The 19,502-nt window shown below is 47.7% G+C and overlaps 3 protein-coding genes across 4 annotated transcripts; 1 reads left to right on the top strand and 2 right to left on the bottom strand.

Moving 5' to 3' along the window:
- Nucleotides 1-365: 365 nt before the first annotated feature.
- Nucleotides 366-6,168, bottom strand: Fscn3 (fascin actin-bundling protein 3). Its single transcript, XM_042696102.1, has 6 exons — nucleotides 6,025-6,168; nucleotides 4,368-5,064; nucleotides 3,912-4,030; nucleotides 1,690-1,849; nucleotides 913-1,083; nucleotides 366-571 (listed from the first exon to the last, which is right to left on the bottom strand). The coding sequence occupies exons 1-6, from the start codon at nucleotides 6,166-6,168 to the stop codon at nucleotides 366-368; spliced, it is 1,497 nt and encodes a 498-aa protein (XP_042552036.1).
- Nucleotides 6,169-8,037: 1,869 nt separating this feature from the next.
- On the bottom strand, nucleotides 8,038-11,228 carry Arf5 (ADP ribosylation factor 5). Its single transcript, XM_042695956.1, has 6 exons — nucleotides 11,015-11,228; nucleotides 10,406-10,486; nucleotides 9,936-10,045; nucleotides 9,300-9,371; nucleotides 8,668-8,793; nucleotides 8,038-8,552 (listed from the first exon to the last, which is right to left on the bottom strand). Exons 1-6 carry the CDS (start codon nucleotides 11,079-11,081, stop codon nucleotides 8,466-8,468), a joined length of 543 nt encoding a protein of 180 aa, XP_042551890.1. The 5' UTR covers nucleotides 11,082-11,228; the 3' UTR covers nucleotides 8,038-8,465.
- Nucleotides 10,493-18,475, top strand: Gcc1 (GRIP and coiled-coil domain containing 1). Of its 2 annotated transcripts, XM_042695953.1 has the most exons (3): nucleotides 10,493-10,928; nucleotides 13,241-14,279; nucleotides 15,862-18,475. In XM_042695953.1, exons 2-3 carry the CDS (start codon nucleotides 13,248-13,250, stop codon nucleotides 17,155-17,157), a joined length of 2,328 nt encoding a protein of 775 aa, XP_042551887.1. In that variant the 5' UTR covers nucleotides 10,493-10,928; nucleotides 13,241-13,247; the 3' UTR covers nucleotides 17,158-18,475. The 2 variants fall into 2 exon arrangements, with proteins under 2 accessions (XP_042551887.1, XP_042551886.1); XM_042695952.1 differs by lacking the exon at nucleotides 10,493-10,928 and having other exon boundaries at nucleotides 12,892-14,279.
- The last annotated feature ends 1,027 nt before the right edge of the window (nucleotides 18,476-19,502 follow it).

Raw genomic sequence — 19,502 nt, 5'->3', positions numbered from 1 at the left:
ATTGAAGTCATCTGTCTTCCTTCCAAATGGGGTGAAATTCTGCCTCTTAAAAGGTAAGAGAGATCAGCAAGCACACTTCACTCTGTCCCCTCCAGGCTTGCTTGCTAGCACTCATGTTCTTTGATGTAATATTAAGAAACCTAGATGTGCTGTCTTTGCCCCTCCTCTATCAGGATTAGGTTTGGAAATCTGAAAGGAATGGCACAGATCTGGAATAAATGTCTGAAATTGATAAAGACAAAGACAGAAGTCAGCCCACTACAGCATTTTGGTCTTTCTATCACATGCCTTTCTACCCTCCCTTCTTCTTCTCATCCTCCAGTTCCTGCTCTCCCTGGGCCAACTCTCTACCCACTCCCTCTTACCTAAAATTCCCAGATACATTCTTTGGTAATTTCTTCGCTGTCTGCCAATAGGGTGCCACTTCTGTCGCCTCGCATATAGAAGCCATTGGGTGCCAGCACTGTGAGTAAGTTGCTCCCCTGAAGTTCTATACAGAAGTTGAGAGCAAATTTTCCCCAAGGACGGAAGGTGCCAAAGGATGTTATCGACCAGAAGGATCCACCCTGTGCTGGGGAGGGAAGAGCTCGGGTTGCTGGGTTGTTTGCAAGACAGCCCTCTAACAATGCAGTCTGCAAGGCTTTCTGAAAGCATGCCACCCTTCCCTGGAGAACCCTGACTGTGTTGGTAGGTTCATCCATGTAAATGAAAAAAGAACCATGAAGGATTCCACTGGCTTCTGTTCTGCCAACTCACTCTGGAGTTTTGGAATATGAAAACATACAGAAGCTCTGTCTTCCCTTTTATGATGAGCTATGACCAAGTCCTGAGTGGCAGGCCCTGAAATCTGGCCTTGGAGTGAGTCTGGGGCCAGATTATAAACTCTGGGGTAGGGAATAGGGAGCCACTCACCCTGGAAGTGGTAGATACCCTGGCGGCAGGGCAGTAGCTGAATGTAGTCAGGCTGATCCATATTGCACTGCATGAGGTCATGATCTGATGAGGAGCCCACGTAGCCATACCGACCTCGCAATATGAGGAAGGAACGGTTGGCAAATCGAATCCCCAGTTCTTCATTTGGGCCTGAAAGAAACAGGAAAGGGTAGGTTCAACCCTCAGCTCTAGAAAATAATAATCAAAGAAAATGGTTGACTGTCTCTAGATGTTTGCTCAGATGGAAGCTAATTGCCAAAGGGCATTACCAATATTTTAACATATCGTGGGGCTGGGGATAGTATTCGGTGGCAGAGAGCTTACTTAGCATGTGCAAGGCTCTGGGTTCAAGGACCAGCACTACAGAAAAACAAAAACATTTAATGGCTATCAGGTCTTATGCTAGGTGCTTATGATGTGTTTGTGAGAGTATCTAGCTCAGTACAGTGCCCAAAGAACTGAAATATTCTTCCTTCCTTTGGCATTAATCGATTGAATCTTATAAAAAACCCTATGAAGCAGCAGAATGGATATTATTTCCATTTTTATAGACAATAAAAGTGAAGCTCAGGAAAAGCTAATGAAGTGCTTCCTGGCCCTGAGTTCAAGCCTTAGTACTAGCACACAAAAAAATTCATTGACTAAGTGGGTATGTAGATTCATTACTTCTGACTCCAACTTTAGGGCTTCCTTAAAAAGATGGTATTTCAGATCCCACTAGAAGAAATTCTGACTAGGATAATCTGCTCAGTTTACCTGGTATGGTGGAACTGGCCATCAGTAAGCCATTGGGTGTAATGCCCAGAAAGCGTCCATTGGAGGACTGCAGGATGATTTTTCCACAATTCCAGTGTACTTGGAAGAAGGTTTCGGACTCCAGCGGGTGTCCATCAGCTAGCACAGTCCTATGCTGCCTCTGAAGAGAATATTAGGCCCACAGACCAAAAGTAAGGACCAAAGTCACATCTTTTCTTCCCCTCCTCTCAATCTTTATCATTAGTCACTCTCCCTGAGTAGTCTTTATGCTTTCAGATCCTTTTATAAGGAATGCCCAGCTCTCCTATTTCTCTCAGTCTGTGCTGTCTTCCACAGCATAGCATGAAAAAAGGATAAGGGCAATGTGCAAAGAATAATGAACTTGGCCCGGACTCCAACATTTTGAAATGGATCACCATTTTAAAAACTAAGCTTTTAAAAAATTAAGAGAACTTCTTTGCAACTTTGGGATAGAGAATAATTTTGGGGACAAAGACAAAAGGAGTAAATATTTTAGAAATTGATGAACTGGACTTCAAAATTGAAAAACTTGCTGGGTCAAAAGTTCTAATAAGACAAATGACAAGAAATAGGAAAAATGATGTAACTCCTTTGAACAACTAATGAACTGTTTCACAACATGGATACCAGGAAGCATAAATATGTTTGGGGAAGAGGAGGGGAATGGAGGAGCAAATATAGTCCTTAGATTCAATGTAAATTATGTAAAAATTGAGTTGACTTGAGGGTAGGGATGGAAAGGAGAAAAATGGAGGAGAATGATGGAAGAAGTGATATGATCCAGATGCATTGTACTCATAACCTGACTTATGGAATTGAAAACTCTTTGTATTAAAAAAAAGGACAATAAGAAGTAGGCAAAATATTTGAACAAATACCTCACAGAGAAGATAAATGCCCAATAAACAATGTACATGTAAATTAGAGCCATAACATATCCACTAGAATAGCTACAATTGAAAAGACAAGTGTTGGTGAGTATGTAGAGAAATTAGAATTCTCACACATTACTGGCAAAAAAAAGTAAAATGGAGCCAGGCATAGTGATACACATCTATAATCTCAGCACTCAGGAGACTGAGGCAAGAGGATCACTAGTTTGAGGCTAGCATGGGCTAAATGCTAGCTTGTCTAATATGTATATATATATATATATCAATAAATAAACATTAAAAAATTAAAATGAATCACTTTAGGAAATGGCTTGACATTTTCTTGTGAACTTAAATGCACATCTAGAATGCAACATAGTAATTGCATTCCTTGGTATTTTACCCAAGATAAATAAAAATATAGGCTGACACAAAGACTTGGACACAAATGCTCATAGCAACTTTATTCATAGTAGCCCAAGTTGAAAACAACCAAGTGTTTATCAATAGTGAATACATTATGCTTGTATTTATGAGTAGTATTAAATAATACTACTCAACAATAAAAAGGAATGAACTACTGATATATACAATAATTAGTTAATCTTAATAACATTGTGCCAATCATAAGAACTATGAATACCATATCAATCTATTTATCTGACATTCTAGAATAACCCAAAGTAATCCATTATGATTAAACACAGACCATTGGTTTGGAGATGTACAAGACACTATGTTGAAAACAAACTTTACAACTTGTGGGGGCAGGGGGAATGGAGGAGTTGGGGAGGTGGGCAGGGAAGGGATGGTAGGGGAAAAACAAATGTGGAGGTAACAATGCTCGATAGGAAATGTACTCATTACCTTACTCATGTAACTTGTAACCCCTCTGTACAGTATTTTTACAATATTAAACATATACCAAAAAAAAAGAAAGAAAAGAGTGGCGGAAAACTGGCTGTAAGGAGCCACAGGGTATTTTTATACTGGTGGAACTAGTCTCTAATTTGTGGTATGGTTGTGGCATGGTTGCATACATAGATTTTTTAAAAATAGATTTTATTTATTCATCTACTAAACATAAAGTTTATGCAATGTATTTATATACAATATATATAATATATAATCTACTTATATAATTTTACATGTTCAAAGTATGCCTCCATAAAGTTGATTAAAAGGTAAAAAGAGATCCCATTGGGTGAAAATGAACATTTATTGACAAGAGCCCCCACAGATCATCTAACTATTCTGATAAATGCATTGAAAAGGGAGAAAATGTATATAAGGGCTAATGGTTTCTTGTACTAGAAGCCAAGTCCTCACCTGGGCTAGGTAGTAGCCATTGGCTGAACGAAGCTGCAAGGTAAGGTTGTCACTGTCACATTCAAACTGGAACAAGGACATTGGGGTCAAGCACTCAGAGGCAGTACACACATCCCCATCTGTCAAAGAAGGACATCATCAGCAGAACTTGAGTCTGGCCTTAGGCTCAGTCCCAGCCCCTCTTCTAGGCTTTATTGCTGGGTTTCCCTGTATTTTCTCTCCTCAGCCTTAGCCCCTTATAATGGACCACAGTAGTTAGGAGAAGACCCAGGTGGCTTTCAGCAAAGGCCCATGTATTCCTGCTTATCTGTCCTCTACCACACATAAGATTCCCTTGGGACTCTCGGATCTTCCTTATGAGCAGGTTCATTACTCTCAATGATCCCAAACACATTTTTCTGTTTTTAGCAACTGGCCCTTACTTATTCCACAGTAGCCTTGGGCCCTGGCACTTACCACACATGACTGAGATGAACCTCCGAGTCTTTACCCTGAGGCTGACCCAAGTTGGGAAGTGCTGGAGGATGAACCATTCCTCACCCCTCCTGGGACTGGAACCCAGGCCCAGGAGCTGGTGTGAGCCTTGTGGATATACCGTGCCTCCTTCTCCATCACATAGGGCCACAATCCCGCCAGGGCGCACTTGCAAGTGAAAAGCTGTCTGAGATGAGGGTTGGGAGACCAGTCGGTCTAAGCGGGACAAGAAGTGGTGGGTTGATGTCTCCAGGTGGTAGCATCCATCTTGGAAATGTAATAGGAAACCACATTCCTCCAGACAAGGGATTGATGCATCTACCCAGATGCGGCCCACAGTGTGGTCAGCCCGGGCATAGCTGTGATACATGGGACTGAAGAGGGTCACATGGACATGCAGTGCTGGCCGTGGGGTCCACATGTGGTAAGCGGAGAGGACCCGGGAGTGGCAGAACACGTATTCCCCATCCGATTCCAAATAACGACCAGAGATGATACACTGGAAGGTCCACTTGCCATTCCGGTGGAAACGGAGCAGGAAGCATCCATGGTGGCTGGTCCTTGGCCGGCCATAGCACACAGAGCCATCTGGCTCACATAGAAGGTAGAGGCCCTGCAAACTCTTCACTCGTACTACAGCCTGTGCGTCATGCTCATTACTCACTAGGAGTTCCCAGGTCTAAAGGCATTGGGAGGAAAAAGAGGGAAACAAGTGTCACCAATCACTATCACCTCTGGCATCACCTTCACCTTCACCAACACCAGCCATTCTCCTCTTCACATCTGTCCTGAGGGCTCCTTGCTGGTAGCTCTTCCACCCTTCCAACTAGAAGTAGTAAAACCATCTCTGGACTACTGCACCATTGGAGGCATAGGGTCCTCGAAACTCAAAAGAAGTTCTAGATGTCCATCTCTTCCAGTTAACAGTAGCTAAATATTTCTCTCTTCCTTGGTCCCATCCTTCAAGATGTAATTTGTAAAGAAATGCTTTGGTTTAATTTTTGCTTCTTGTCCTCACTGCTGTCCTGCACAGCACTCTCCCAGAGACTGCGTTCCCCCAGAACAGGAGAAAAGCAAGAGCCTGAATAGACTGCCTCGGTCTAGAAACAAAGACAGGAGCAGTTTAGATGCAGTTACCTGATTTAACTAAGATCCATTTTGTTATGAGAGAGTACTTCGTTCCTGCCTCACTCCAGGACCTATCCCAGAGATTCTTGCCATCTTTTCTAAAATGGCCACCAAGTCTGCAAGGGTTTCTAGAGGGCTCCACTATCAAACAACACTATCTTCCAACTGGTCCAGCTTTCCTTGATGGCCACGGTTCAGCCTTCCATTTTAGGCTCTCCACCTTTTTGTGGTCACCCAACCACCATGTGCTGAGATGCAAGTACAGGCCACAACTGGAATAAGGCAAGGTATGGAAGAAGCTTTATCTTAGGATCTATTTTTTAAAAGGGAAGACAGAACAATCAGAATTGCCAGCAAAAGGCTGGAATTGAAGGGTTTTGGCCTTGCTATGACTGAAGCTAGGGAGGTGACACGATTGAAAGAGCATCACCACACCACGGATGTGCACGCACACACATACAGACACACATCTTGGCCATAAACTGGTTCCCATATAGGTTTGCCTTGTTACCTGTTTCCTGCCCAAACATTTTGCAGTAGCTGTGATTGTATTCTTGTATGTTTCAAAGGTGAGGTAGGTTCCTGCCCAGCAGATGAGCCCAATCCTTAGGTCCTCGGCTCTGGGATGTCTGTGTATGCACTCTACTTCAGCCATGGGGCCGGCGCCACAGGTGATGACTCTGTCCGGCCCAGCCTTCCCCCCAGTGGTAAAGTTCCACAGGCCATATGGCCGGGAATAAGGCCGGTAGTACCCACCAGAAGACGTCCCCAGAGGGAACTTCTCAGGCATAGGCTGGCTTAGTGCTTAGCACCTCTTGTGACCCGGGAGCATTGTGACTATGAGGGCTACCTCTTATCCCACCATAGTGGGGAAAAGTTACTGGTCCAGCAACATCAATCTAAGGCCCAGAGAAAGTAGGGCCAGAGCCTTTGGCATTGACCTTCCCACATCATTCCAGGAAATAAGGTAGGCTGCAGTAAGAATCTGAAGTGCAACCTGTGACTTTGGGTACATTCCTCCCTTTCTCATATCCTACTTCTCACTAACAGGACAGAAATCAATCTCTTTCCTCCATGGGAAGTGGTTCATAGTTCAAAGCTTTTTTCAAAATTTCAAAACACATTAAAAAAAATCTATCAGCTATTTCAGAAGTTACTTTGCAGTGTCTATGAGGAAACCCTAGTGAGACAGCAAACTAGTCAAGTTGACATTACTCATATTAATCCAGGTCTGGCTCAGAACCAGGCTAAGAATTGCCTAAGTGGAGGGTGCACCAGGCTCTTTACCAACCCTCGGTTGGTTACTGCATGAGCAGTCAGAGCTGCCCACAAGGATGCCAGCCTTTCCCCTCCAGAGGCTTGTCGTTCAATGGTCTCTGGGACTTCCTGCCAAATTCAAGGAGAAAATCCAGCCAAGAACCTGGAGAAACTGGGTATCACAAAAGAGAAAGACAAGTAAGTGTTGATGACGTTTTAAGTGGTGCCGGGACCCACAAAGAAATGGGCAGTCAACCCCACTTGGCAGATAGTCCAGGTTCTCTACATGTTTCCAGATTTCTGTATAGACAGCAGCTTCCTAGGTAAAGAATTCAGCAAGGAACTGCAACCCTCAAGCTCTCCCAGTGTTTGGTAAAATAAGGATAAGATTCTGACTAGTACCAAAATTGTCTGAGTAATTTTAAGGATACATATTGTTAGGCATTAGACCACTTCTGATCAATCATTTTCTTATGCATGCCTTGAGACCTTTTTTTTTTTCCCCCTTAGTTGGTTGTGGGGTTGAACTCTAGGCCTGGGTACTGACCCAGTGCTCTTCAGCTCAAGGCTAGCGCTCTACCACTTGAGCCACAACACCACTTCCGGTTTTCTGGTGGTTAATTGGAGATAAAAGTCGCACACTTTCCTGCCCAGGCTGACATTGAACGGCGATCCTCAGATCTCAACCTCCTGGGTAGCTAGGAATCATCTTTTTTTTTTTCTTTTTTTGTCCGGTCGTGGGGCCTGAACTCTGGGCCTGGGCGCTGTCCCTCAGCTCTTCAGCTCAAGGCTAGCACTTTACCACTTGAGCCACAGCGCCACTTCTGGCTTTTTTTTCTGCTTATGTGGTGCTGAAGAATCGAACCCAGGGCCTCATGCATGCAAGGCAAGCGCTCTACCACTGAGCCACCTTCCCAGCCCAGGAATCATCTTATTTTGAATGAATATTCTCTTCCTGGTGTGCAAAGCATTCATAAAAAACTACTGCACTGAGTGGCTAGAAGGAAGGAGATATGGAGCTTTTTGATTTACGAAACCATAAAAGTAAATATTGCTACCCTCAGATAACATTTCTTCCAATTGAGGAATGAGATTTCCTACAATGGAAACCCTACAAAATGTCTAGACCAAGGAGTAAGGAGGATTGCTAAACGAGTGTGTGTGCTTGTTTGTGAGCCCCACAAACAGCTGCTTTGAGCCTCTCCCATGATCATCTTTATGCATCCAAGAATCCACCTCCCACTTCAGGGCTACAGACAACACAGGGTACAAACCACAGCAAATTTATTACTCAATATCCAGTTCCACATCATAGCACCACCCGGAGCCCTCACTTTCCCCTGCATCCTGGCCCCAAGGGTACAGCCCAAACAGAAAAACAAAACCAAAAACAATCCCAAAACAAAAAAAACCCAAAAGGAAACCCAGATCCCTGCTCCTCCTCTGGAAGAAGGAGCCTTGGCCAGGAAGCCCTTCCACAGGTCCCAGCAGGCAGGAAAGTGGACCCCTCTGTGCCCAGAGAGCCAGGCTCCAGGCTCCAATGACAGAGAGAACATGCAGGCAGGAGCAGGAGCAGAGGCCTGTCTGGGGGTTGGAAGAGTGGGAGGGAAGGGCACTGCCTGAGGAATCCGGGAGTCTGGTCATCCCGGGGATGCACGCGGGAGCTTCTGGGCAGCAGGGGCCTGCCCTTGTCGGTTAGCGCTTTGACAGCTCATGGGACAGCCAGTCCAGCCCATCGTAAAGGCCTGTACCTTGGGTGGCACAGGTGGCCTGGACATACCACTGTGGGGAGAAGGAAAGAGACAGAGGTCAACAAGAAGAATGGGGATATCCTTGACCATAGCTGTGGCTCTCCTGGGAGAGCTACTGCCCAGTGAGAAGGGGACAAGGCCCTTACTGTGCGGCTGCGCAAGTGCTGTAGCCCCAGCTTGTCGGTCAGCTCGCTCACGGGCATGGCATTGGGCATATCCTGCTTGTTGGCAAACACCAGCAGCACTGCATCCCGAAGCTCGTCCTCCTGCAGCTGAGAGGGGAGGAGAGAGGTTGGAACCTATGCTTCCTATGGAGTCTCCAGGCTTTCCCCTCACTGCTGTGTTGGAAACCACTTTCTAACTTCCAGCATTTTACAAAGAAAAATACATGATCATGTAGTTAATTGCTGAACACAAGACATAAGTCATAAGGGAGCTTGAAAGCATCTAAGCCATATATCCAGAAAAGGCCTTCTAATTCGAGAACATGCCTCAGACAAAATAACAAAATTTACAAATGGAAATGGCAAGACTTCGAGGTGTTATTTTTCTCCACCACATGTAATTCCCTTTTCTCTACTAACTTGTCAGACTCTGATATAAAGGCATGAGAATTCATGGCAATATTCCTATTTCAAATAGAGAAATACACCGTGTGTCTCATATCCACAAAGAGAAACACATCCCAGGGCTTCTGTACCTGTGTGGGTTACCCAACATCCAAACCACCAGTCCAGTCTCCATGACAAAGGCTCAGTTCTGGATTCTGGGTTCTTACCATCTTCTGGAGTTCATCAGCAGACTCCTGGACCCGCTCTCGGTCATTGCTGTCTACTACAAAGATGAGGCCCTGGGTGGTCAGGAAGGAAGGAAGAAGCAGCAATCATTCCCAGAAGCTAGTGCTCTTAGTTCTTTCTCTCTTCTCCCATCTTTACTTGTGGGCAGCCCTTCTCATCTAGTAAACATAACTTTTACCAAGGCTCAGCACAAGTCCTGGCATAAACTAGAAAGCACAGCAAAAGGATATAGTCTTCAAAGAGGAAGAAGTCTAATATTGACCAAGATGTGTTGTACTCATAAATTGCTGTTTAATGGCAACTTGCATGCACAACTATTTAAAGATAATTTTTTAAAAAAGAATGTGCAAAAAAAAAAAGTGCAAAAGAACAGGGAGAGACATTTGCTGAGAACTAAATCAAGCATTATGGCTCCAGAACCCTTTTTCCCAGAAGTCTAGAAAGACTAAGGTGAATTCTGAAGGATGAGCAGAAGTTAGTTAGCCAAGCAAAGGAAGAGGGAGAGGGGGAGGTGTTCCTGATCCCAGTTTCTTCTAACAGCTCAGTCCCTCCTAACTCCAACACCTTAACACCTTTTCTCAGGGGAGTGCTCCCCCTCCCCCCGCCCCTCACTTCACCTGAGTGTTCTGGAAGTAGTGCCGCCACAGAGGCCGAATCTTGTCCTGGCCTCCTACATCCCAGACGGTAAAACAGATGTTCTTATATTCCACTGTTTCCACATTGAAGCCTGTAGATAATTTGGGGTGGAAGAAAAAAAGAGAGGAGAGAAAGAGAGAAAAGGTCCTGAAAGGAACTTGCTTAAAACGACTCGGATCTCAGCAGGAACACAAAACCAGAAGTCAATGATTCAGACTCGGGGGGAAGAGAACCCTGAAGGACTGGAGGTCAACAAGCAGGGCGAGGCTGGACCCATTCAACCCCGCCTCGGACAGCAGCAGGCTCGCAGAGATAGGTGACCCACTTCTCAAGTAGCGGTGTCTGGTGACAGGGTCCGCTCCAGATAAGGACCGCGGCGGAGCCGGGGGCCGACCCCTCCGGGGCGCTTCCGCCTCGCCCACCTCCCCCGCCACACCCGCCGCGGGCTCACCTATGGTGGGGATGGTGGTGACGATCTCCCCCAACTTCAGTTTGTAGAGGATCGTCGTCTTGCCAGCCGCATCCAAGCCAACTGCAAACGGGAGAGGGGTACAGGGGTGGAGATGGGAGCGAGGGAGCCCCCTAGAGCCCAGGGACAGGGAAGGCCCGGCCAGCTGATGGGGATGGGGGCGGAGAGCGGGAGCGCCTCCAGGTGCGCGCAGTTCTCCACCTACGGGGCCCCGAGGGCGGCCGGGGTGGCGAGCGCCAACTCCTGCCCCTCAACCGGGCGAGGGGCGGGGGCGGCCTGGGTGGTGAGGGGGCCGCAGGAAGGCCGCCTTCCGTTCGAAAGTCGTCTCCAAGGGCGGAATCCTCCCTCCTCAGCAGCCGGGCTGCGGGGCGGAGGAAGCTCCACTCCACCCAGGCCCGCAGTCCAGGGTTTCAGGCCTCGGGGGCCGCGTTGCAGACCCGGACCGACTAGAAAGCAGAGGCCCGGGAGGCTTCGGAAGTGGGCGGCTCGGGGTCCGAGGGCCCAGGTGAGCGGGGCTGGAGGGGCGCGGGGGCGGGAGGGCTGCGGCGGGGCCGGCGCCCCGATCCGGGCCGCGCACTCGATCTGCCTCACCCATGAGGATCCGCATCTGCTTCTTCCCGAAGATCCGCGAAAAGAGCGCGGACACGGTGAGGCCCATGGCTGGGCCCAGGACAGGGTGTTGGGGGGGAGGGGGACCTGGGCACGGACGCGGGGTACGGGCTGGAACCGGCCGGCCGCGGGGGGGATGGGGTGCACCAGCAGGAGGAGGAGGCGCCGCCGCCGCCGCCGCCGCCTCCGCGCGTCCAGGCCCGCCCGACGTCACGCGGCCCCGCCCCTCCGGGCCCGCCCCTGGCTCCGCCCTCGCCACCTAGCTCCGCCCTCCACCTCCAGAGCCGAGTTGGCTGGAAGGGTCGAGTTGGCTGGAAGGGTCGGGAGAGTGGGAATGGTTCTGGGTGCGGAGTGAGGGCATGACTTTCCTTTGGCCAGGCCGAAGAGTACGTTTAAAAGATTTTCTTAATAATATCGGGCATCACATGAACTCTTCCTATGTCTGCAATCCTGCCCCGTTGGTACCATCCCAAATGTCATACAAGTCTTAATAGTGCCCCCTTGTTGAGGGTAAAATCCTTTAATGTCTTTAAAAAACAAAAAACAAACACCCAAGATTAAGAAAAATGTCTTAAATTGGGTTTCCTACCTATTGTGTCTGCCTCACCTGTTGCCATCTCTCTCCCATACATTAAACTACTGCCTGGAGATGATGGTGGTGGTGGTTGGTGGTGTGTGTGTGTGTGTCGGTCCTGAGGTTGACCTCAGGGCCTGATGCTGTCGCTGAGCTTTTTGCTCAAGGCTAGCGTTCTACCACTTGAGCTGTAGCTCCACTTCTGGCTTTTTGGTGGTTGATTGAAGATAAGTCTAATACACTCACCCAGGCTGGCTTTAAAACGAGATCCTCTGATCCCAGCTCCTTAGTAGCTAGGATTACAGACGTGAGCCACTGGCACACACCGTGGAGATGATTTTTAATGCTTCCCGACTGAGTCAAGCAGATAACCCAAAAGTCCTTGCATTCTTTTCCACCTGCTTTTATGCTGCCTCCTCACATCTCTAGATAGGCAATCATTACTCATTTTTTAAATCTCAAAGTACTTGCCCTGAGAGCTTCTGTGACTAAGGTGGCCTCCTTCTTGATTCTTACACTACTTTGAATATATCTATACATACTGGTATGATAGCAGAACCTATTTGTTCGCATTCTGGGTCTTCACTAGACTGTGATTTCTTTAAGAATAAGGCCATGTCTCTTCATGATGTGTCACTTCACAGCCCTTAGTATGTTGAGGGGTCAGACTGAATGAGATTGGATTCCTGAACTCTTCCTAGCTGTTTGACCTTAGGAATGTTACTTCTCTGTGTGTTATATTTCTGAACTGTAAAATAGTGCTAATGATACCATCTGAGCAAAAGTTCATAAAGAAAAAAAATAACAAAACCCCAGCATATAGCTGACACTCAGGGAACCTCGTGGCTATACAGTGCCCTCTATAAATCTCTGTTGTATCAGCTCAACAGAACTAAGGGCGGGCTCTTCTATACTATATACCAACTAGGTGCCAAGCATAGTGCTAGAAAAGACTGCAGTTTTTGTGGTATACATGGAAATCTGTAGAGACATATTGGACGTTGTCCCTAATAGTTGGTGTCTTTCATCTCAGTGAGTATTTGGGAAGAATGCTGCGCGACGCCGCCCCCTGTTGCTCCCTGAGGGCAAGTTCTGGCGTCTTCCCCAAGCCATTCCTTTGGTGACCCGGACTTTGCTTGCTCTTCCAAACCAGCCCTACCGGGTTTTCTACAAGCGGCCACCTCCTACTCATCAGCTGAGGGAGCCCCGCCCACCCCGCGCGCCCGGGGGCGGAGTCTGTGGCGTCACGCTGTCGTCACTTCCTGCGGACCCGGAAGCGTTGTTAACCTCCGGCCTCTGTAGTTGGGAAGTCGTGATGGAGCCCTGCTTGGCCTAACTTCCTGGCCAACTGTGGGCCGAGGGGGGCCGGCCCGGGCTGCGGTGGCCCGGACGAGCAGGAGGGGGCGGAGCGGCGTCTGGGCCGGTGCGGGCGGATCTTGGCCTCTGCTGTCAGCGTCGCCCGGTCTCCCAGCGTAGGACCTGCCCCCGCCGGTCGCGCTCGGGCCCCCGAGGGCGCTGCTCCGTCCCCGCCGCCGTCTGCAGCTAGACGGCTGGGTGGAGCGCGCGTGCGCTCTGTGGCCCTGTGGCCCTCTCCCGGGTTGCCAGAACGCTGACGTCAGTCTCCTCAACTCCAGGACCTCGATGGAGAAGTTTGGGATGAATTTCGGAGGTGGCCCGAGCAAGAAGGACCTGCTGGAGACCATTGAGACGCAGAAGAAGCAGCTTCTGCAGTATCAAGCACGGCTCAAAGATGTGGTCCGTGCCTATAAAAGCCTGCTGAAGGAGAAAGAGGCTCTGGAGGCCAGCATCAAGGTACTGTCGGTATCCCACGAGGCGGATGTGGGCCTTGCAGGTGTCCAGTCTCCAGGTCTCACCTTTCCCGATTCTGTAGATGATCGGTGCTCTACTCACAGCGAGGATAGCACCGGGACCGCCACTAGCTTGGACACAGCAGCCAGTCTCACCAGCATCAAGGGTGAGTTTGGGGTAGACGATGACAGATCGGCCCGTGGACCACCACCCCCAAAGTCCGAAGAGGCCAGTGGGTCGGAGAGTGGCGTTAGCAGTAGCAGTGGGGATGGGCCATCTGTGGGTGGTGAGGTGGATAAAAGACTACATCAGCTAAAGACGCAGTTAGCAACTTTGACCAGCTCTTTGGCTACAGTCACCCAGGAGAAGTCCCGTATGGAGGCTTCTTACTTGGCTGACAAGAAGAAAATGAAACAGGACTTAGAGGATGCCAATAAAAAGGCTGAGGAAGAGAGGGGACGTCTGGAGGGAGAATTGAAGGGGTTGCAGGAACAGATAGCAGAAACCAAAGCCCGACTTATTACGCAGCAGCACGATCGGGCCCAAGAGCAGAGTGACCATGCCTTGATGTTGCGTGAACTCCAAAAGCTGCTGCAGGAGGAGAGGACCCAGCGTCAGGACCTGGAGCTTCGGTTAGAAGAGACTCGGGAAGCCCTGGCAGGGCGGGCGTATGCAGCAGATCAGATGGAAGGGTTTGAACTACAGACCAAGCAGCTGACCCTTGAGGTGGAGGAGCTGAAAGGTGAACTCCAGACCATTCGAGATGAGAAAAATCGACCAGACCCCCGACTGCAAGAACTTCAGGAAGAGGCTGCCCGCCTTAAGAGCCATTTCCAGGCTCAGCTGCAACAGGAAATAAGGAAGGTAATAATCTCCTTCAGCTATAAATCATTTAAGCCAAAGTAAGGAAATAATAGAGATTTTCTCCCCTACTTTGGTAGTTAGTACTAAGTAGTTGCACTCTGATTTTCTTTTTTGAGACAGTGTTTCCCAATGTACCTCAGGCTGACCTTGAACTTGTGATCTTCCTGCTTTAGCTTCTTCAGTGCTTGGATTACAATTGTGTTCCACTATGCCTAGCCTATATTCTGATTTTTTTTTTTTTGTTACCTGAAAAATCCTACTAGTGAGTCCTAGGAAATCTTTTTATTTATTTATTTATTTATTTGGGTCCGGTCGTGGGGCCTGAACTCTGGGCCTGGGCACTGTCCCTCAGCTCTTCAGCTCAAGGCTAGTGCTCTACCACTTGAGCCACAGCACCACTTCCAGCTTTTTTCTTTTTGCTTATGTGGTGCTGATGAATCGAACCCAGGGCCTCATGCATGCAAGGCAAGCGCCCTACCACTGAGCCACCTTCCCAGCCCCGTCCTAGGAAATTTTGTTCTTCATGAGAGTATCCTTTTTTTCGTGCCAGTATTGGGACTTGATCTCAGGGCCTGGGCATTGTCCCTAAGCTTTTCCATGCAAGGTAGCACTCTACCATTTAGTCACAGTTCTGCTTCTGGGTTTTTGCTGGGTAATTGGAGATCTCATGGACTTCCCTGCCCTGGCTTCAAACCACAATCCTTAGTCTCCTGAGTAGTCAGGACTATGGTCATGAGCCACTGAGAGTATCCTTCCAACAGGAGATCAAATTTCTGAGTGTGGCTGGGTCTGAGCCAGACATGTCTGAACTTCTGGGCATTGGCATCTTACCAGTTGTGTTCTCTGAAGCAATGTAATGGCAGCCATACAATGGAAGGTGGTGTGTATACTGAGGTATGTGGCTGTAGGTAGAATGACTTGAAGGAGGCATAGGAGGATTTTCTCAGAAAGATTGGTTTGTAATTGCTTTTAGTTAAGATTTACCTGTCTTGGAAAAATACTGGTTTGAAATCAAACTGAGTTTTAAGTTTCTGGGATTATTGCAAAAGGAAAATAATATTTTATGACTTGCCAGGATTTGGAGAAGCACACAGTAGGCAACAAAAATACTATGTGAGCTCAGTGCAAAATGGAAAATGAAGCAGAACAACAGAAGCTGTACAAAGGAGCGTAATATTAAAAATTCCTGGTTCCCAAGCTGAGCACTGGTGGCTCATGCTTGTAATCCTAGCTACTCAGGAGGTTGAGATCTGAGGATCATGGTTCAAAGCCAGTCAGGGCAGGAATGTCAGTGAGACTCGTATCTCCAATTAACCACTCCAGTAAACCAGAAATAGAGTTCTGTTTGAAATTGATAGAGTGCTAGTCTTGAGCAAAAAAGCCCAGGGACAGTGTGTAGTCCCTGAGTTCAAGCACTGAGCCCAACCCCCGAAAACAAAAAACTCCTGGTTCCTATTCTTTCCAGGTCATCCCAATCTCATGACCCCTTTGCTTGTTTCCCTTGCTGCCTCCACCCCTGGAATTTACTGTAGTACTTGGTGACTTTTCTGGATGTATTTTTGTCTGTTCCCCTGTTCTGTAGACAGCCTTTGCAGAGGATCAGCTCCGCCAGCAATGTCAGGTGGAAGAACAAAGGGTAGCAGCCCTAGAGAATCAAATATCTGAGGTATCTGAACTGCTGGGCACTTATGAGAAAGCCAAGCAGAAGGACCAGCTGACCATCCAAAAGCTGAAGGAGCGCATTCTGCAGCTGGACCTGGAGAACAAGACACTGGCCCTTGCAGCCTCCAGCCGGTCTCCTCTTGACAACCATGGAGATGAGTCCAGTCTGGATGTCAATGTCCTGAAAGACAAGATGGAAAAGCTAAAGAGGCTGTTGCAGGTCGCAGCCAGGAAAACTCAGGTGACTCTGGATGTGGAGAAGCTCTGTGACCTGGAGATAATGCCCAGCTCAGAAGCTGCAGATGGGGAAAAGGCTACTGCCCTCTACTATCAACAGGAACTAAAACAGTTGAAGGAAGAGTTTGAGCGCTACAAGCTGAGGGCACAGGTGGTGCTCAAAAGCAAGAATACCAAAGATGGGAATCTGGCAAAGGAACTGGAGGCTACACAGGAGCAGCTTTCAGAGCTGAAGGAGAAGTACATCTCTCTGCGCCTGTCCTGTGAGGAGCTCGAGCACCAGCACCAGCAGGAGGCTGAGGACTGGAAGCAGGAGCTGGCTCGCTTGCAACAGCAGCATCGCCAGGAACTAGAGCGCAGTCAGCTGGACTTCAGGGACCGAACGCTGAAACTGGAGGAGGAGCTACACAAGCAGCGGGACCGGGCCCTAGCTGTGCTGGCTGAGAAGGACTTGGAGCTGGAGCAACTTCGTTCTGTGGCCTTGTCATCTGGGCTGCCAGGACGTAGAAGTCCTGTGGGTGGTGGAGGTCCTGGGGACTCAACTGACACATCTTCCCCAGATAGCCTGACCCAAGCACTGCAGCTTGCTGCGGCCAATGAGCCTACTTTCTTCCTGTATGCTGAGCAGTTGGCCCGCAAGGAGGTGGAGATCACATCCCTGAGGAAGCAGAAACACAGACTGGAGGTGGAGGCACATCAGCTGCAGGAACGGCTGCTGGAGGAGGGGGAGCGACACAGGGAAGAGGTTGGAGTCCTGCAGAGCCACATCGAAAAGAACATCCGGGACCAGAGCAGAGAGGGAGCCAACCTGGAGTATCTCAAGAATATCATCTATCGCTTCCTGACCTTGTCTGACAGCCTGGGCCGCCAGCAGACTCTCACAGCCATACTGACAATTTTGCATTTCAGTCCAGAGGAGAAACAAGTGATTATGCGGCTCCCAAGTGGTGGTAGCTGGTGGCCTTCTGGAAAGAGATGATACATTCTTCACTAACTCCTGACATTTCTGTGCCTCTTTTATGGGAAGGGCAGTCTCTGATTTCTATTGCCTCTTCTCTTATATTATCATTTATAACTTTCACTGTGTTGAACTTGGGAAGGTTCAAAATGGGAAGGGATTTTTCTGCCAAATGCCATTAATGCTGCTGTATCCTTGGGCCCTAGAGGTACTAGAAGTGTTACGCCAGCATCTTCTGGTGGTGTGTCCAAGGACGGGTGGGAATAAGGGAGAGAGATTAATTAGGATGGAGAGGTGCAAGTGGTGAAGAAGTGGTGAAGAATCTTTTAAAATAAGATGGTTTGTTGTCATGTACTCCTGGTACAGCGAGGAATGTAAACGCCTCACTGTAAGGAGTTCAGTTAACTGTTGAACGTGCAACACAATCAGCTATTTTCTCCATCACATCAGTCTGAGTCTGCTGCTCCAATTCTCAAGGACTTATAGCCATGCTAGGAAGGGACCAGGAAGTTAGAGATAGTCACGTGTTGCCCAAAGGCCCCAAGAATAGTGAGTTCATCCTGGAGCTGAGAGCTTGGTCTTATTGAGTCTGGGAGGACCCAAGCCATTTTGATAGCACATACTGACTGTCCTAGAGAGGGCTCTGAGCACCATTTTGACGTCAGGGATTTCCTAAATGACCTACTTTGAGCTAGGTTAAAATCAGCCTTTTTGGCTGGTCTCTGTCCTAACCTCCTGCCCAACATTGGCCTGAGACTGAGAGACTTCATTATCATCCCCTCAGTGCTGAACCTGCATTAAGGAAAGAAAGCTTAGTTTCTTACAGAGAGATTGTCAGACAGCTCTGATCCCCCTTGGAAATTAGGAATTTCCACTGAGATTTGCGACAGGAAAGAGATGGAAATTTGGTGCAGAAGATTCCAAATGGTCATGACTCTTACAGGAAAGTGGTGGGCGCTCAGCTAGAGCTGGGCTGGGATACTTGCTCCCAATGGGTCTTGTCATAAGTAGATTAATTCTGCTCTTTAAGGAAAGGTGGCTTTTGGAAAATTTGGGTCCAAACAGTATCTATTGATCTGTTTTCTTCCCTCTGTCTGTTCTTGTTGATTATAAAGATTTTTGCACCTGAAAGACCACTAAATGAGCTGATTTATATCTTTCTGGTATTTTGTTTAATTGGTCTGTTTCATGAAAGTTGGGATACAGAAGACTCTTACAGTGTTCTGAAGGGGAAGCTGGATGACCTGGATTATCTGCAATGAGCAGACATAATGGAACAAAATTGAGGTGTTTAGTTAATAGCAACAAACCATGGAATCATTAAACCTGAGTAATTTGACTTGTGTGTTTCCTTAATGTTGTCTGAATATCTGGATACAAATAAGCATGGATGGGGCTGGGAAAGTGGCTCAGTGGTAGAGTGCTTGCCTTGTATGTGCATGAAGCCCTGGGTTCGATTCCTCAGCACCACATAAGCAAAAAGAAAAAAGCTGGAAGTGGTGCTGTGGCTCAAGTGGTAGAGTGCTAGCCTTGAGCTGAAGAGCTGAGGGACAGCGCCCAGGCCCAGAGTTCAGGTCCCACGACTGGACCCAAAAAAAACCCAAAAAACAAAAACAAATAAGCATGGATGTCAATGGCAATTGAAAAGGCTGAAATAGTGTTATGTTAATTCATGAGCTTGAATCCATGGAGGAATACTTCAGGACATTCATTGTCTCATTTCTAACATTTGCAGCTTGGAAGTGTGTGTGTATGTTTGAGTGGGGGCAGTTGCAGAAGTTGAAGAAGCTTTCTTCTGGGTTCAGTGGGTGGACATGACACTTTCATAATTACTGCTCCAAACTCCAGATGTAATGTGTTTATGAATGCTTTAATCTCCTTCAAGTTGGGGTTTGTGTATCCTGGAAGATTATCTCAGGACATCAAGCTAGGAATAATAGATTTCATATTCTTCCTGTCCTCCCTCTAAATGTAGGAAACTTTGTAGCTAGTTATTTGGAAGTCATGGGCAAATAGGAAGATACATAGTTAACATTGCTTTCTTTTTTTGGGGGGAGGGGGTCAGCTTGTGGGGCCTGACCTCTGGGCCTGGGCGTTGACCCTCAGCTCTTCAGCTCAAGGCTAGGGCTCTACCACTTGAGTCACAGTGCCACTTCTGGCTTTTCTTTTTGCTTATGTGATGCTGGGGAATCGAACCCAGGGCTTCATGCATACAAGGCAAGCATGTACCACTGAGCTACCTTCCCAGCCCCAACATTGCTTTCTATAATAATTACTATGTTTTTGGTTTTTAAGATGTCAACAAGGCAAAAAAGTTCAATTTCTGATTCATAATTTTGTTAATTTTATTTGAAATGAAATATCAC

Source organism: Dipodomys spectabilis, unplaced genomic scaffold (genome assembly GCF_019054845.1).
Source record: "Dipodomys spectabilis isolate Male_0828 unplaced genomic scaffold, ASM1905484v1 ptg000197l, whole genome shotgun sequence".
In the NCBI taxonomy this organism is placed as follows: Eukaryota; Metazoa; Chordata; class Mammalia; order Rodentia; family Heteromyidae; genus Dipodomys; species Dipodomys spectabilis.
The sequence above is the reverse complement of the archived record's forward strand: the minus strand, read 5'-3'. Positions and strand labels throughout refer to the sequence as shown.

What these genes read in the sequence shown, in the direction of transcription:
- Fscn3 (XM_042696102.1), bottom strand. Translation starts at nt 6,168, where the DNA reads ATGGCTGAAGTAGAGTGCATACACAGACATCCCAGAGCCGAGGACCTA. An exon ending in GTTCATCTCAGTCATGTGTG is followed by an intron (nt 4,031 to 4,367) that starts GTAAGTGCCAGG and finishes CTTCTTTGACAG; the next exon opens with ATGGGGATGTGTGTACTGCC. An exon ending in GGCCAGTTCCACCATACCAG is followed by an intron (nt 1,084 to 1,689) that starts GTAAACTGAGCA and finishes TGTTTCTTTCAG; the next exon opens with GCCCAAATGAAGAACTGGGG.
- Arf5 (XM_042695956.1), bottom strand. Translation starts at nt 11,081, where the DNA reads ATGGGCCTCACCGTGTCCGCGCTCTTTTCGCGGATCTTCGGGAAGAAG. An exon ending in GCAGATGCGGATCCTCATGG is followed by an intron (nt 10,487 to 11,014) that starts GTGAGGCAGATC and finishes TCCCGTTTGCAG; the next exon opens with TTGGCTTGGATGCGGCTGGC. An exon ending in CTGATGAACTCCAGAAGATG is followed by an intron (nt 8,794 to 9,299) that starts GTAAGAACCCAG and finishes CTCCCCTCTCAG; the next exon opens with CTGCAGGAGGACGAGCTTCG.
- Gcc1 (XM_042695953.1), top strand. Translation starts at nt 13,248, where the DNA reads ATGGAGAAGTTTGGGATGAATTTCGGAGGTGGCCCGAGCAAGAAGGAC. An exon ending in TGCAACAGGAAATAAGGAAG is followed by an intron (nt 14,280 to 15,861) that starts GTAATAATCTCC and finishes CCTGTTCTGTAG; the next exon opens with ACAGCCTTTGCAGAGGATCA.